This window comes from Elaeis guineensis, chromosome 11, assembly GCF_000442705.2.
Source record: "Elaeis guineensis isolate ETL-2024a chromosome 11, EG11, whole genome shotgun sequence".
NCBI classification, from domain to species: domain Eukaryota; kingdom Viridiplantae; phylum Streptophyta; class Magnoliopsida; order Arecales; family Arecaceae; genus Elaeis; species Elaeis guineensis.
Genome location: NC_026003.2, coordinates 1989438 through 2000138, shown reverse-complemented (window position 1 = coordinate 2000138; position 10701 = coordinate 1989438). Strand labels below are relative to the sequence as shown.

General features: G+C 37.1%; 2 protein-coding genes across 3 annotated transcripts; both read left to right on the top strand.

Moving 5' to 3' along the window:
- Nucleotides 1-5343: 5343 nt before the first annotated feature.
- Nucleotides 5344-7758, top strand: LOC105053734 (probable leucine-rich repeat receptor-like protein kinase At1g68400). Of its 2 annotated transcripts, XM_073245710.1 has the most exons (4): nucleotides 5357-5472; nucleotides 5612-6415; nucleotides 6541-6930; nucleotides 7034-7758. In XM_073245710.1, exons 2-4 carry the CDS (start codon nucleotides 5842-5844, stop codon nucleotides 7618-7620), a joined length of 1551 nt encoding a protein of 516 aa, XP_073101811.1. In that variant the 5' UTR covers nucleotides 5357-5472; nucleotides 5612-5841; the 3' UTR covers nucleotides 7621-7758. The 2 variants fall into 2 exon arrangements, with proteins under 2 accessions (XP_010933300.2, XP_073101811.1); XM_010934998.4 differs by having other exon boundaries at nucleotides 5344-6415.
- A 1224-nt stretch (nucleotides 7759-8982) lies between these two features.
- On the top strand, nucleotides 8983-10266 carry LOC105053733 (aquaporin TIP3-1). Its single transcript, XM_019853678.3, has 3 exons — nucleotides 8983-9235; nucleotides 9341-9588; nucleotides 9714-10266. The coding sequence occupies exons 1-3, from the start codon at nucleotides 9121-9123 to the stop codon at nucleotides 10095-10097; spliced, it is 747 nt and encodes a 248-aa protein (XP_019709237.1). The 5' UTR covers nucleotides 8983-9120; the 3' UTR covers nucleotides 10098-10266.
- The last annotated feature ends 435 nt before the right edge of the window (nucleotides 10267-10701 follow it).

Below are 10701 nucleotides of genomic sequence, written 5' to 3'. Positions count from 1 at the left end.
TATTCGATACTTCATCGAATAAGATGAAGTTGATATTTTTTTCATTATTAGAGGATTTAGACTTCGCTTGTAGACTCAATTAGGGCAATGTAGTACTAGCTTGCCTGTACAGAGCTATGTGTCGGGGTTCTTATGCTGATCAGAGCGAGATTTGTGGTTATCTTGTATTATTACAGGTATGTAAACTAAAAATTTTTATTTTTAATATTCAATTATAGTTCACATTGGGTATATCATGTATGATTTTTTTAAAATTTGCAGATTTGGGTATAGGAGCATATGCTGACTATCAGTCCATTACGATGATAGTTGCTCGAGATGCCATCAGAGCAGCATGATCCTGATGTTCCATTCAGACTAGACGGACCATTGGGATATAGGTATAAAAATATTATTTTTTTTATTTAAAACTTACTATTTTAAATCTGATAAAATTTATTTAACATGAGTAGATTATGAAACAGATGGAATGTTGCATTCAACGTTCATCACGTATCGACGAGAGTGGTATGGATTTATAGGTGCTAGTTGGATACATTAGTTGATACATATACACGGATAAATTTAATTTTTTTATAAATATCATTTTATAGTATTCATAATCTATTAAAATTTTAGCTTACTAAATTTTTTTATTTTAACTCTATCAATTTTTGTGGGAGCCATATATAGATGAGATATTGGCTATATTGCCGCAGATGTGTACAGTTGGACATGACATATAGACTGCTAGGGTGCCACTTATTTATTTTGATGTGGTAGAGTGACATCTTTTCAATCATGTCTTGCGGCAGTTTGGTCAGATTCAGAGCATCCCAGAGTAGTTTGATACCAGTCCGAGACTTCATCGTATTGATCGACGAGAGAGAGCTCGTATTGACTGACGTATCAGACATGCAAAGTACATCGATATTTGGGATGCACATCGAGATCATATTGTTCATGGTGATCCCATTTTGAGAGGCCGTTCATATATCGAGGATTACATGGCTTGATTTTTTAGCATTACAGTGTGAGTTATTGGATAGCCTTGGTATGCAGTTCCCGGATACGAGGGCAAGAGTTCTGCTGTCTGTCTTTTGGTAAGACTACGAAAATTAGTTGATGTTGTTTGTGTTATATTTTTATTTTATATTTTACAGTATATTGACTGTTTTATTTTTATTTTGTAGACTGATTCTATGTCGAATCTTGTGTTGGACGCTCATCGTGCTTTATCTACGACTGATGAGGATGAATGGATTTGGATACTGCGTGAGATAGAGAGAATAAGTTTCGAAACATTGGTGGTGATTGGTGTTGATCCATATAGCTGTGCGCCTTGGTATGGAGCAGCCGATGCACCAGATATGAGATATACACCGTCACCATATGTTCCACATATGCCATCACCGCATATTCCGCAGATGTCATCACTAAATGCTATGCAGATGCCACCGCCTTTTGATCCACAGATGGCAGTGTCTTCTTCTTCCTACATCCTCCAGATGACATCATCGGGTACCAGTTGGTCACATGAGTATGATACTTTCTTTTCAAACCCATCCATATATCCAGATGAGAGGGTTAAGCGGGTCGCTCAGTCTGTAGATGATCCGACAGCATCAGTTATTTCTGAGCAGCATGACCAACAGACCTCCTCCACTGATATAGGGGAGGAGCCATCACAGCAGGAGCAAGAGCGGCCGTTGAGGACCTTCCTGAGAAGGTCCAAGCGACCACGGGCACCACGACGTCCTTGTGGGACTTAGTTTTTTTAGATTTGTACTCAATATTTTTGAAACTTTTATTGTACTATTTTTTGTACACTTGATATTTTTATTCTATTTAATATTATTAATTATTAATTTTATTTTATATTATTTAATTTCAAGTGATTGGATATTATGCTTTGTGGATATGGATACACATATTCTAATGTGTCTCAGAATATTAGGAGAAAAAAAGTTATCCCAAAAGGGCTATAAAAATTATAACGTAAATAATAATAATATATTGGATAATTTAATTATGAGATGAATCGAACTGCACTAGTACATCTCAATCTGGTACTGGCACGAACAGCTACGTACGGTGCGGTATAAAAAAAAATTAATTAATTTAAAATGGAGAAAGTAATTTGAAATGATATTTTTTATTTGAATTAAAATTAAAATTTTTATTTTTTTAAAATTTAAAATTATAATTTTTATTATTTTCTCATTTCTTTCTCATTTTTCTTTTTTATGGTATTTTTTATTTTTTTAAGATTTTTTTGGGATATTTTTTAAAAAAACTAATTTTAAATGGGGAAAATAATTTGAAATTATATTTTTTATTTGAATTAAAAACTTAATTTTTATTTTTTAATATTTAAAATTATAATTTTTATTTTTTCTCATTTTTTTTCTTTGTTTGGAATATTTTTAAAAAAAATAATTTGAAATGGGAAAAGTAATTTGAAATGATATTTTTTATTTTAATTAAAATTAAAAATTTTATTTTTTTTATTTAAAATTATAATTTTTTATTTTTTTCTATTTTTTTTAAATTTTTTATTTTTTATGACACTTTTTATTTTTTTGATATATTTTTTTAAAAAAATTAATTTGAAATAAAGAAAGTAATTTGAAATGATGTTTTTTATTTGAATTAAAATTAAAAATTTTATTTTTTTAATTTAAAATTATAATTTTTATTTTTTTCTATTTTTTTTAAATTTTTTATTTTTTATGACACTTTTTATTTTTTTTGATATATTTTTTTAAAAAAATTAATTTGAAATAAAGAAAGTAATTTGAAATGATGTTTTTTATTTGAATTAAAATTAAAATTTTTATTTTTTAAATTTAAAATTATAATTTTTATTTTTTTCTCATTTTTTATTATATTTTTTATTTTTTAATTTTTTAAGATTTTTTGAGATATTTTTTTAAAAATTAATTTTAAATGGAAAAAATAATTTAAAATTATCTTTTTTATTTTAATTAAAATTAGAATTTTTATTCTTTAAAATTTATTCAAAATTATAATTTTTATTTTTATTTTTTTCTTTTTTTATGATATTTTTTTAAAAAAATTAATTTAAAAAGAAGATTGTAATTTGAAATGATGATTTTTATTTGAATTAAAATTAAATTTTTATTTTTTTAAAATTTAGAATTATAATTTCTATTTTTTTTCAATTCTTTTTTTATAGTATTTTTAATTTTTTTACACCAATTTTTTTCTGATATTTTTTAAAAAGATAATTTGAAATGGAGATACTAATTTGAAATGATAATTTTTATTTTTATCAAAATTATAATTTTTATTTTTTTATAAATTTAAAATTATAATTTTTATTTTTTATAATTTTTTATTTTTTTGGGAGAAAAATTAAAATCGTCAAATAATATGATGTTTTTAAAAATATCATATTATTTGACGATTTTAATTTTTTTTTGTATTATTTATGTGAAAAATGAGAGAAAAAAATAGGTGATGTGGCGATGATAAAATGCCATTCAAAATAATATTTTATCTTTTTTACATCAATCTGATAAATAAATTAAAAATTAAATTATTTTTTTAAATAACTTTATTTTAAATTAATTAAGTAAAGCACTTTCAACATTGCCGCTTCTGCCTTTTGCATGTCAGAAAACGTGGCAATCCTTTTTCAAGTGCCATGTCAGCACCATGTCAGATTGGCAACAGGCTGGAAAACTGCATGACACGTTGCACGTTTTTTCCTAAATTAAATAATCCAGATGGATGGTGGTTAAATCAAGTAGGTGTTGATATTATCCGGTAACTTTCTTTTTCCGCTGATGGAGATTAATGATGAGACTGTTAGTTTATTGGTCATTCATGTAGGTGTACCATCCAGGCTCCACACTAATCATGATGTTTTGTTTCGTGTGGCCAACTAATCATAGACCATCTCCGCTCATCTGCCTGACTAGTGTTTGCTTTAAGGGACTGCTAAGAGCGCAACCCACTCCCAAGTTTCAGCGGAAAGTAAAGAAAAGAAGAATATTAACTCCAGACAAAAAAAATAAAGAAGCAGGCATCGTTCGAAGCATCATAACATACGGAATCATACCTAAAGATGGTAATAGATAAAATTTAAATCAAATATTATATTATCTATTTTTAAATTTAAATTTAATATTTTATACTCAAATTCTATCCGATATCCAATCGATTAAGAAAAAAGATATCCATCTCCATATCCAATAGATTCGAAGATACTCATGGATAATCCATTTTTCTATATCCAATCCATATCAGTCTCATACCTATCCCATATCCAAAAAAATAAATAATCAAAATAATTTTAAGCATATTATCGATCAAAATAAAATTATCAATTCAATGTAGAATATAATTTATAAGTCCAAATTTATAGAAATCAAATATAGAAATAAAATTATAATTCAACATAGAACATATAAATAATCAAAATAATTTTATGCATATTATCAACCAAAACTGAATTATAAATATATATATTCGGATATAGATTTGGATCGGATTCGGATTCGGATTTAGGTAGAAAAGAGCACTATCTATATTCTATCCATATCCGTGCTACAGTTTTCGAGTTTTATCCAAATCCAAATCCAGTCAAACTTTATTTTTCAGATTTGATCAGATTTGAATAGAGTGCATATTCATTGGATCGGATCGATTTTGTCATTTCTAACCATATCACTATTATTTTAATATTTTGATCAATATATCTTGAAATATTTTTTATTCTAAGTGTATATCGGGGCAGCATATCCTGTTCCACAGGAAAATTGGAACAACCGGTTTCAACGGAATTTAGAACCTCAAAAAACCTGGACCTTTGGAGCCCCATCTCTAAAGCCTAACCCATGACTCGTTGACTACTTTACAGCTATTCATAAGCTGACATGTGGATCAAGGAATAGCTTCGAGGGAGAGCCAAAGTACCTCATCATCTCTTATCCAGAATCCAACCGTCAATGTTTCGGCTACAGACGGCAGAGATGATCCTCAACTTTATTCCGTTGTTATCTTTTTTTTTTTTTTTTTTTTTTTGAAAAAAAAGGAAAAGAGAAAACTTTATTCAGCTGCAGCAACTGCTCCCGCACTCCCGGACCAAACCACCACCCTCAAGGCCAAGGCTTTCCAAAAAGCCCAAGCAATAAAGATCAATTCACGTCTTTGTTGGCAAGGGAGTAAAGAGATTCCATCAAAACAAATCAACTCTGCCAATCTGGCCTCTATCTGCGCTTCCTTAGTATATAAATTTATCATTCCTTGACTCCCCCGCTACCATGTCTCCAACCTCTTGAATCTTTGATCCCTTGCCTTGCACACTTCGGCAAGTCATTTAAAAGCTCCTTGGTCTATACCCTTGCACCAAAGCTGCAAACGTTTCCATCCAACCTTCAACCTTCCAAGTAGAAAATAATGGAGGCCTTCATCTTTTCCTAATCCACCACATAAGATCTCGATTTCGATGAAGAGACCCGACAGGTACAAATATCCCTGACTACATTCTCTGACTAGCTACCTCTCTCTCTCAGGTTGATTTGGAGATTGTGCGACATGAGGTCGGGCATGACCAGGATATCCATATTTGTGATAGTTTTTGCGCAAATTTTTGCAATCGCAGCATCGAAGATTGCCATTGAAGAGCTCTATCACAACGAACGGAATAATCTGATTCAGCTTCGCGATTCGCTGAGCTCGACAGTGAACCTCCACTCGAATTGGACGGGTCCTCCTTGCCACAATGACCAGAGCCGATGGTTCGGGATCACATGCTCGAACTCGCATGTTGTTGGCATTGATCTCGAAGGAATTCAGCTCACAGGCTCCCTTCTGACCACGGCTTTCCAGAATATGGCATATCTCACCACCCTCAGTCTGAGTAACAATGCCCTTCATGGCTATCTTCCCAGTCTCAAAGGTCTTGATAGTCTCCAAGTCGTATCATTCTCAAGAAATCGCTTTTCTGGATCAATCCCATTGGATTTTGTAGCACTGCCCAATCTTTCCCGTTTAGAGCTCCAAGATAACCTTCTAAATGGATCGATTCCACCGTTTGATCAGCAGACATTGACTGAATTCAACGTCTCCTACAACTTCATTGAAGGCCAAATTCCCAGGACTTTGGCACTGCAGAGGTTGCCAAGTAGCTCTTTTGATCATAACTTGGAATTGTGTGGAGGACCAATGGCCAAATCATGCGCAATGGCTTTGCCTGGCACCAACGTTCCTCCTTCCGAGCGTAAAGGAAGTGCACCTACTCATTCCACTAGCCGTTCGAGCCCATCGAGCACCAAGGTTCTGGGGCCAAGAGGTGTTGCTTTGATTGCAGTAGGTGCATCCATGGTTTCTTTCATGGCTATCTTCGGTTTCTTGTGCTACTACAAGAGATATTATAAGCAGGCGGAAGGGAAAGGAGATTATTCCGGTACGAGACTTTTTTTTTTTTTATGTATAGACCTGTTAAAATATTCACATCTGAACCCGAATTTTTGTTTTTGGCGATTTGATCAACGTACTTCAAGTAACATATAGAATTTAATTCTGTTACAGGAGAAGCGTCTATTGAATTCATAGAGAAGGCTTCGAAAGGATCAGAGAGTACTGCAGAGCCAGAGAGAGCTGGACGATTGGAATTCTTTAACAAAGAAAGGCAGGTCTTCGACCTCGACGATTTACTGAAATCCTCGGCAGAGGTGCTGGGGAAGGGGAAGATAGGGACCACATACAAAGTGACTCTGGAATCGGGCGTGGTTGTCGTTGTGAAGAGGCCCAAGAACATAAATGGGGTGAGCAAGAAGGAATTTGTCCAGCAGATGCAATTGCTTGGCAGCCTGAGGCATGAGAACCTTGTGGAGATCATCGCCTTCTACTATTCCAAGAATGAGAACCTGATAGTATATGAGCACGTCCCCGGTGAAAGCCTGTTTCAGCTGCTCCATGGTAAAATCCTTTATGTCATTCATTCAAGGGACACGGCTAATGTATGGTAATGCTTTCTTCCTATATTTAAATTTACATTCTTGTCATATTTTTTTGGTGTTAGATAACAGAGGAGAGGGAAGGGTGCCCTTGAACTGGGCAACGCGCCTAAGTATAGTCAAGGGGATAGCAAGAGGTTTGGCTCATCTCCACCAATGCCTGCCTTCTCTAAAGGTCCCCCATGCTAACTTGAAATCATCCAATGTTCTCATCCTTCATAACAACCACCATCCGAAGTACCAACCCAAGCTCACAGACTTTGGATTTCAAGCCCTGCTCCTTTCGCCAAACCAGTCTCTCAAGTTGGCCATTGGAAAGTCACCAGAGTTCACTCAAGGAAGAAAATTGACCCATAAGACCGATGTCTATTGCTTCGGCCTGATGCTTCTTGAAGTGGTCACCGGGCAGGTCCCCTGTGACAATGAGGTTGATCTGCCGGAGTGGGTGAGTTTGGTTATCAGAAATGATTGGTCGACAGATATATTGGATTTGGAGATAGTGGCAGAGAAAGATAGGCATGGAGATATGCTGAGGCTCACGGAGATTGCTCTTGAATGTGCAGCCTTGGAGCCAGAGAGACGCCCCAAAATGAGTGAGGTGGTCAAGAAGATTGAAGAGATCAAAGAACCAAACGGTGAAGGAAAAATTTGATTATGCGAACTTACATAACATTGTGTTTTTCTCTTTAATTCTTTTGGGTGTTCTTTTTGTCTGCATGTATACAATATTGTAGAATTAGATGTATTGCAGCTACAAAATTTCACGTAATAAAAGGAGATCTTTTCTGCTTGTCCTCAATTTACTCAGAGAAAATGACTGCAGTAAAGAAGTTGGCTGTATATTTTGTTTCGGCCTTTTGTTTATTTTGTTCTTTCTGTGTCTTCTTTGTATATGTTGACTTGACTTTTTCCTAGTCTAGCAGTTGCTCCTTGTGTTACCAAAGAAAAAAAAGAATTTGGCTTTGTATTTCCCTTAGATTACCGAGTACAATAGAATGGTCATCTTGTCGATATTTCCTTTTATTTTGATGAATTTTAAATTCTTTTCAGTTAGTGCGCGGAAAATTCTTAGGTTTCCGAGTATGGGAAAGCTCAGATGTTCTGTTTTTGTCAAAAAACTAGATGCTGAAATCACAACAAAGCCCACCGATATATTTCATTTAGAAGTTTAATTTGCACATTTTTACGTTGTATCGAATTGGAGTACCATTCAACCTTTTGTTTCGTGTATCATGGGGATGTATTGGCCTAATACAAAGTTGTGAAGCACTAAAGGCAAATGAACCTAAGCTTTCAGGAGATCTAATATGGCATCCGCAAGTTGGTTAATATAAAATGTAATTTCTGGTTTATTTGGGGATGCCGTAGCTTTTAGCCTTTTTGACAAAAGCTGCATTTTGAGTTTATATCTAATTGCATGCCTCTAAGATGTGGACAAGTGTCGCAAGTTCAATGGTACGTTCAAGGGATTACAGAGCTTAAATCAATCTAGCCCCCCTAGTCTAGTATTAGAAATGGTAGATGGTTACCCAGCCAACAACCACCTTGAATTGGACCCTTTTGGACTAGATACAGACCTAAAGAGTTGCCCGTAGGTTTAGATATGGGCTAAAACTGAACCCAGCCAGACCCTTCCACACCTGATACACCCCGATAGCACCAAATTCCCACCGAGTCATGGGATTCCAACGCAAATGGACCCTAACCTAAAGCTACCAACCAAATAGGTCTGGTTCGTGCTGGCATCCAAGATCCAAAACCAATTAAATTTTTTGTCTAAATTCGTAACCGGCTGGCGTCGTTTGCATCACATATGCTCATATGCATGACTTCATCTAGCTTGCAAATTTGAACAGATCGCTTTGAAATGAAAAAAAGAATATGAGAACCTCCTGTCAAGTGGCTCTGCCCATCTCTCAACACCTTTCTCCACGTGCCGCTCCTCCCAACCCCACTCTCCCACGCGTCCGCACTTGCCTATACCACCTTTCCTATTGCAACCTCCTCCCTCCCCCCTTGCCACCGCCCCCCTCTCCTTTTTGAGCCCTCATACCAAGCTGTAGATAGAACACCACCAAGGAGGAAGAGCAAGAAGAAGAAGCAGCAGCTGAGGAACAAGTAGAAGAAGAGAGGAATAGTAGTCTGTCCAACCATGCCGCTTCGCCCTAGATTCGCCTTCGGCCCTGACACCATGCGCGCCGCTCTCTCCGAGTTCATCGGCACCGCCATCTTCGTATTCGCTGGCGAAGGCTCCGTCCTCTCTCTCGGTACACCGCACAAATTTTGTAACTAAACTGCATCCATGTCCATTTACACCGAAGATCTGGTTGCGGTCGCATGCATGGCTGCTAATTTTTGGTGCTTTGTTGCAGAGAAGCTGTACAAGGACACCTCCACCGCTGGCGGCCTTGTGATGGTTGCCGTAGCCCATGCGTTGGCCCTTTTCGTCGCGGTCTCCATCGCCTTCAACATCTCCGGTGGCCACATCAATCCGGCTGTCACCTTCGGTGCCCTTATTGGCGGCCGGATCTCCCTCATCCATGCCGTCTGCTACTGGGTGGCTCAGCTCCTCGGTGCAATCGTAGCCTCACTCCTACTAAGGATCACAACAGGAGGCATGGTAATGGACTTCTAGCTTCGTACTTAATTGCATGTGCATGTGCATCTATCTACGTATCATCCAGTACGTGTTGTTGCCGGAGCTGAAATTAATGACGTCTTGTGGTTTGTTTTGGGACCATGCAGAGGCCGCTAGGCTTCTCGCTGGGGTCGGGCATCGGCGAGTGGCATGCAGTACTGCTCGAGATCGTGCTGACGTTCGGGCTGGTCTACACCGTCTATGCCACGGCGATCGACCCGAAGAGAGGCCATCTCGGCACCATTGCACCACTTGCCATAGGATTTGTCGTCGGAGCAAACATCCTCGCCGGCGGTCCGTTCGATGGTGCATCTATGAACCCGGCACGGGCTTTTGGTCCGGCGCTCGTCGGCTGGCGGTGGGGGCGCCACTGGGTGTACTGGCTTGGGCCTTTTGTGGGTGGTGGACTTGCGGGGATTATCTATGAGTACCTTGTTATCCCCTGGGAGACTCCCCATGCTCACCAGCCTTTGGCTTCTGAAGATTACTAGATAATCTGATCCTATGTGTAATAGTTGTTCTGATCCTTTGTTTTGTTTCTCCTTTAGTTGTCTGGTCGTCTTGAGTAGACGGATTTGTAGGACGGTAACCTCCTCCTAGTGCCTGTGAAATTGTCAGTAATCTGTCTCTTGTATAGGGTGGATTGCGTGACTTTTTTTATCCCTAATTTATCTCATGTTGGGGATCGGGCCACGGGGATTGAGCAGATGCAAATCTGAATGCCAAGTGCGGTCATGGTGGGGCGCACGCACAAATCGGCTGCAAGTTGTGTTGGTTTGGGCGCATGATTTGGCTCTTTGGCTCATGTAGTCTGATATGGAATCTTGGCTTCTCTTGGTGGGACAGAAATCTACTTTTAATGTCGGAAAATGCCAAGAGGAAGCACAACTAAACTATTCAAATTTTAGGTGCCATCACCTAGCAACAATGAACTATAGTGAGATGAAGGCACTTGCACCAGAAGAGGAAAAGAAGAAGACAAGAAGAAATGCTAGATCGGAATAGGTTCTAACCAACACTAACCAACACCAATGGGAGAAGTACCGAAGATGGATAAAGAGAGAGGAGGGGAGAGCCATACCAAAAAATAATAAA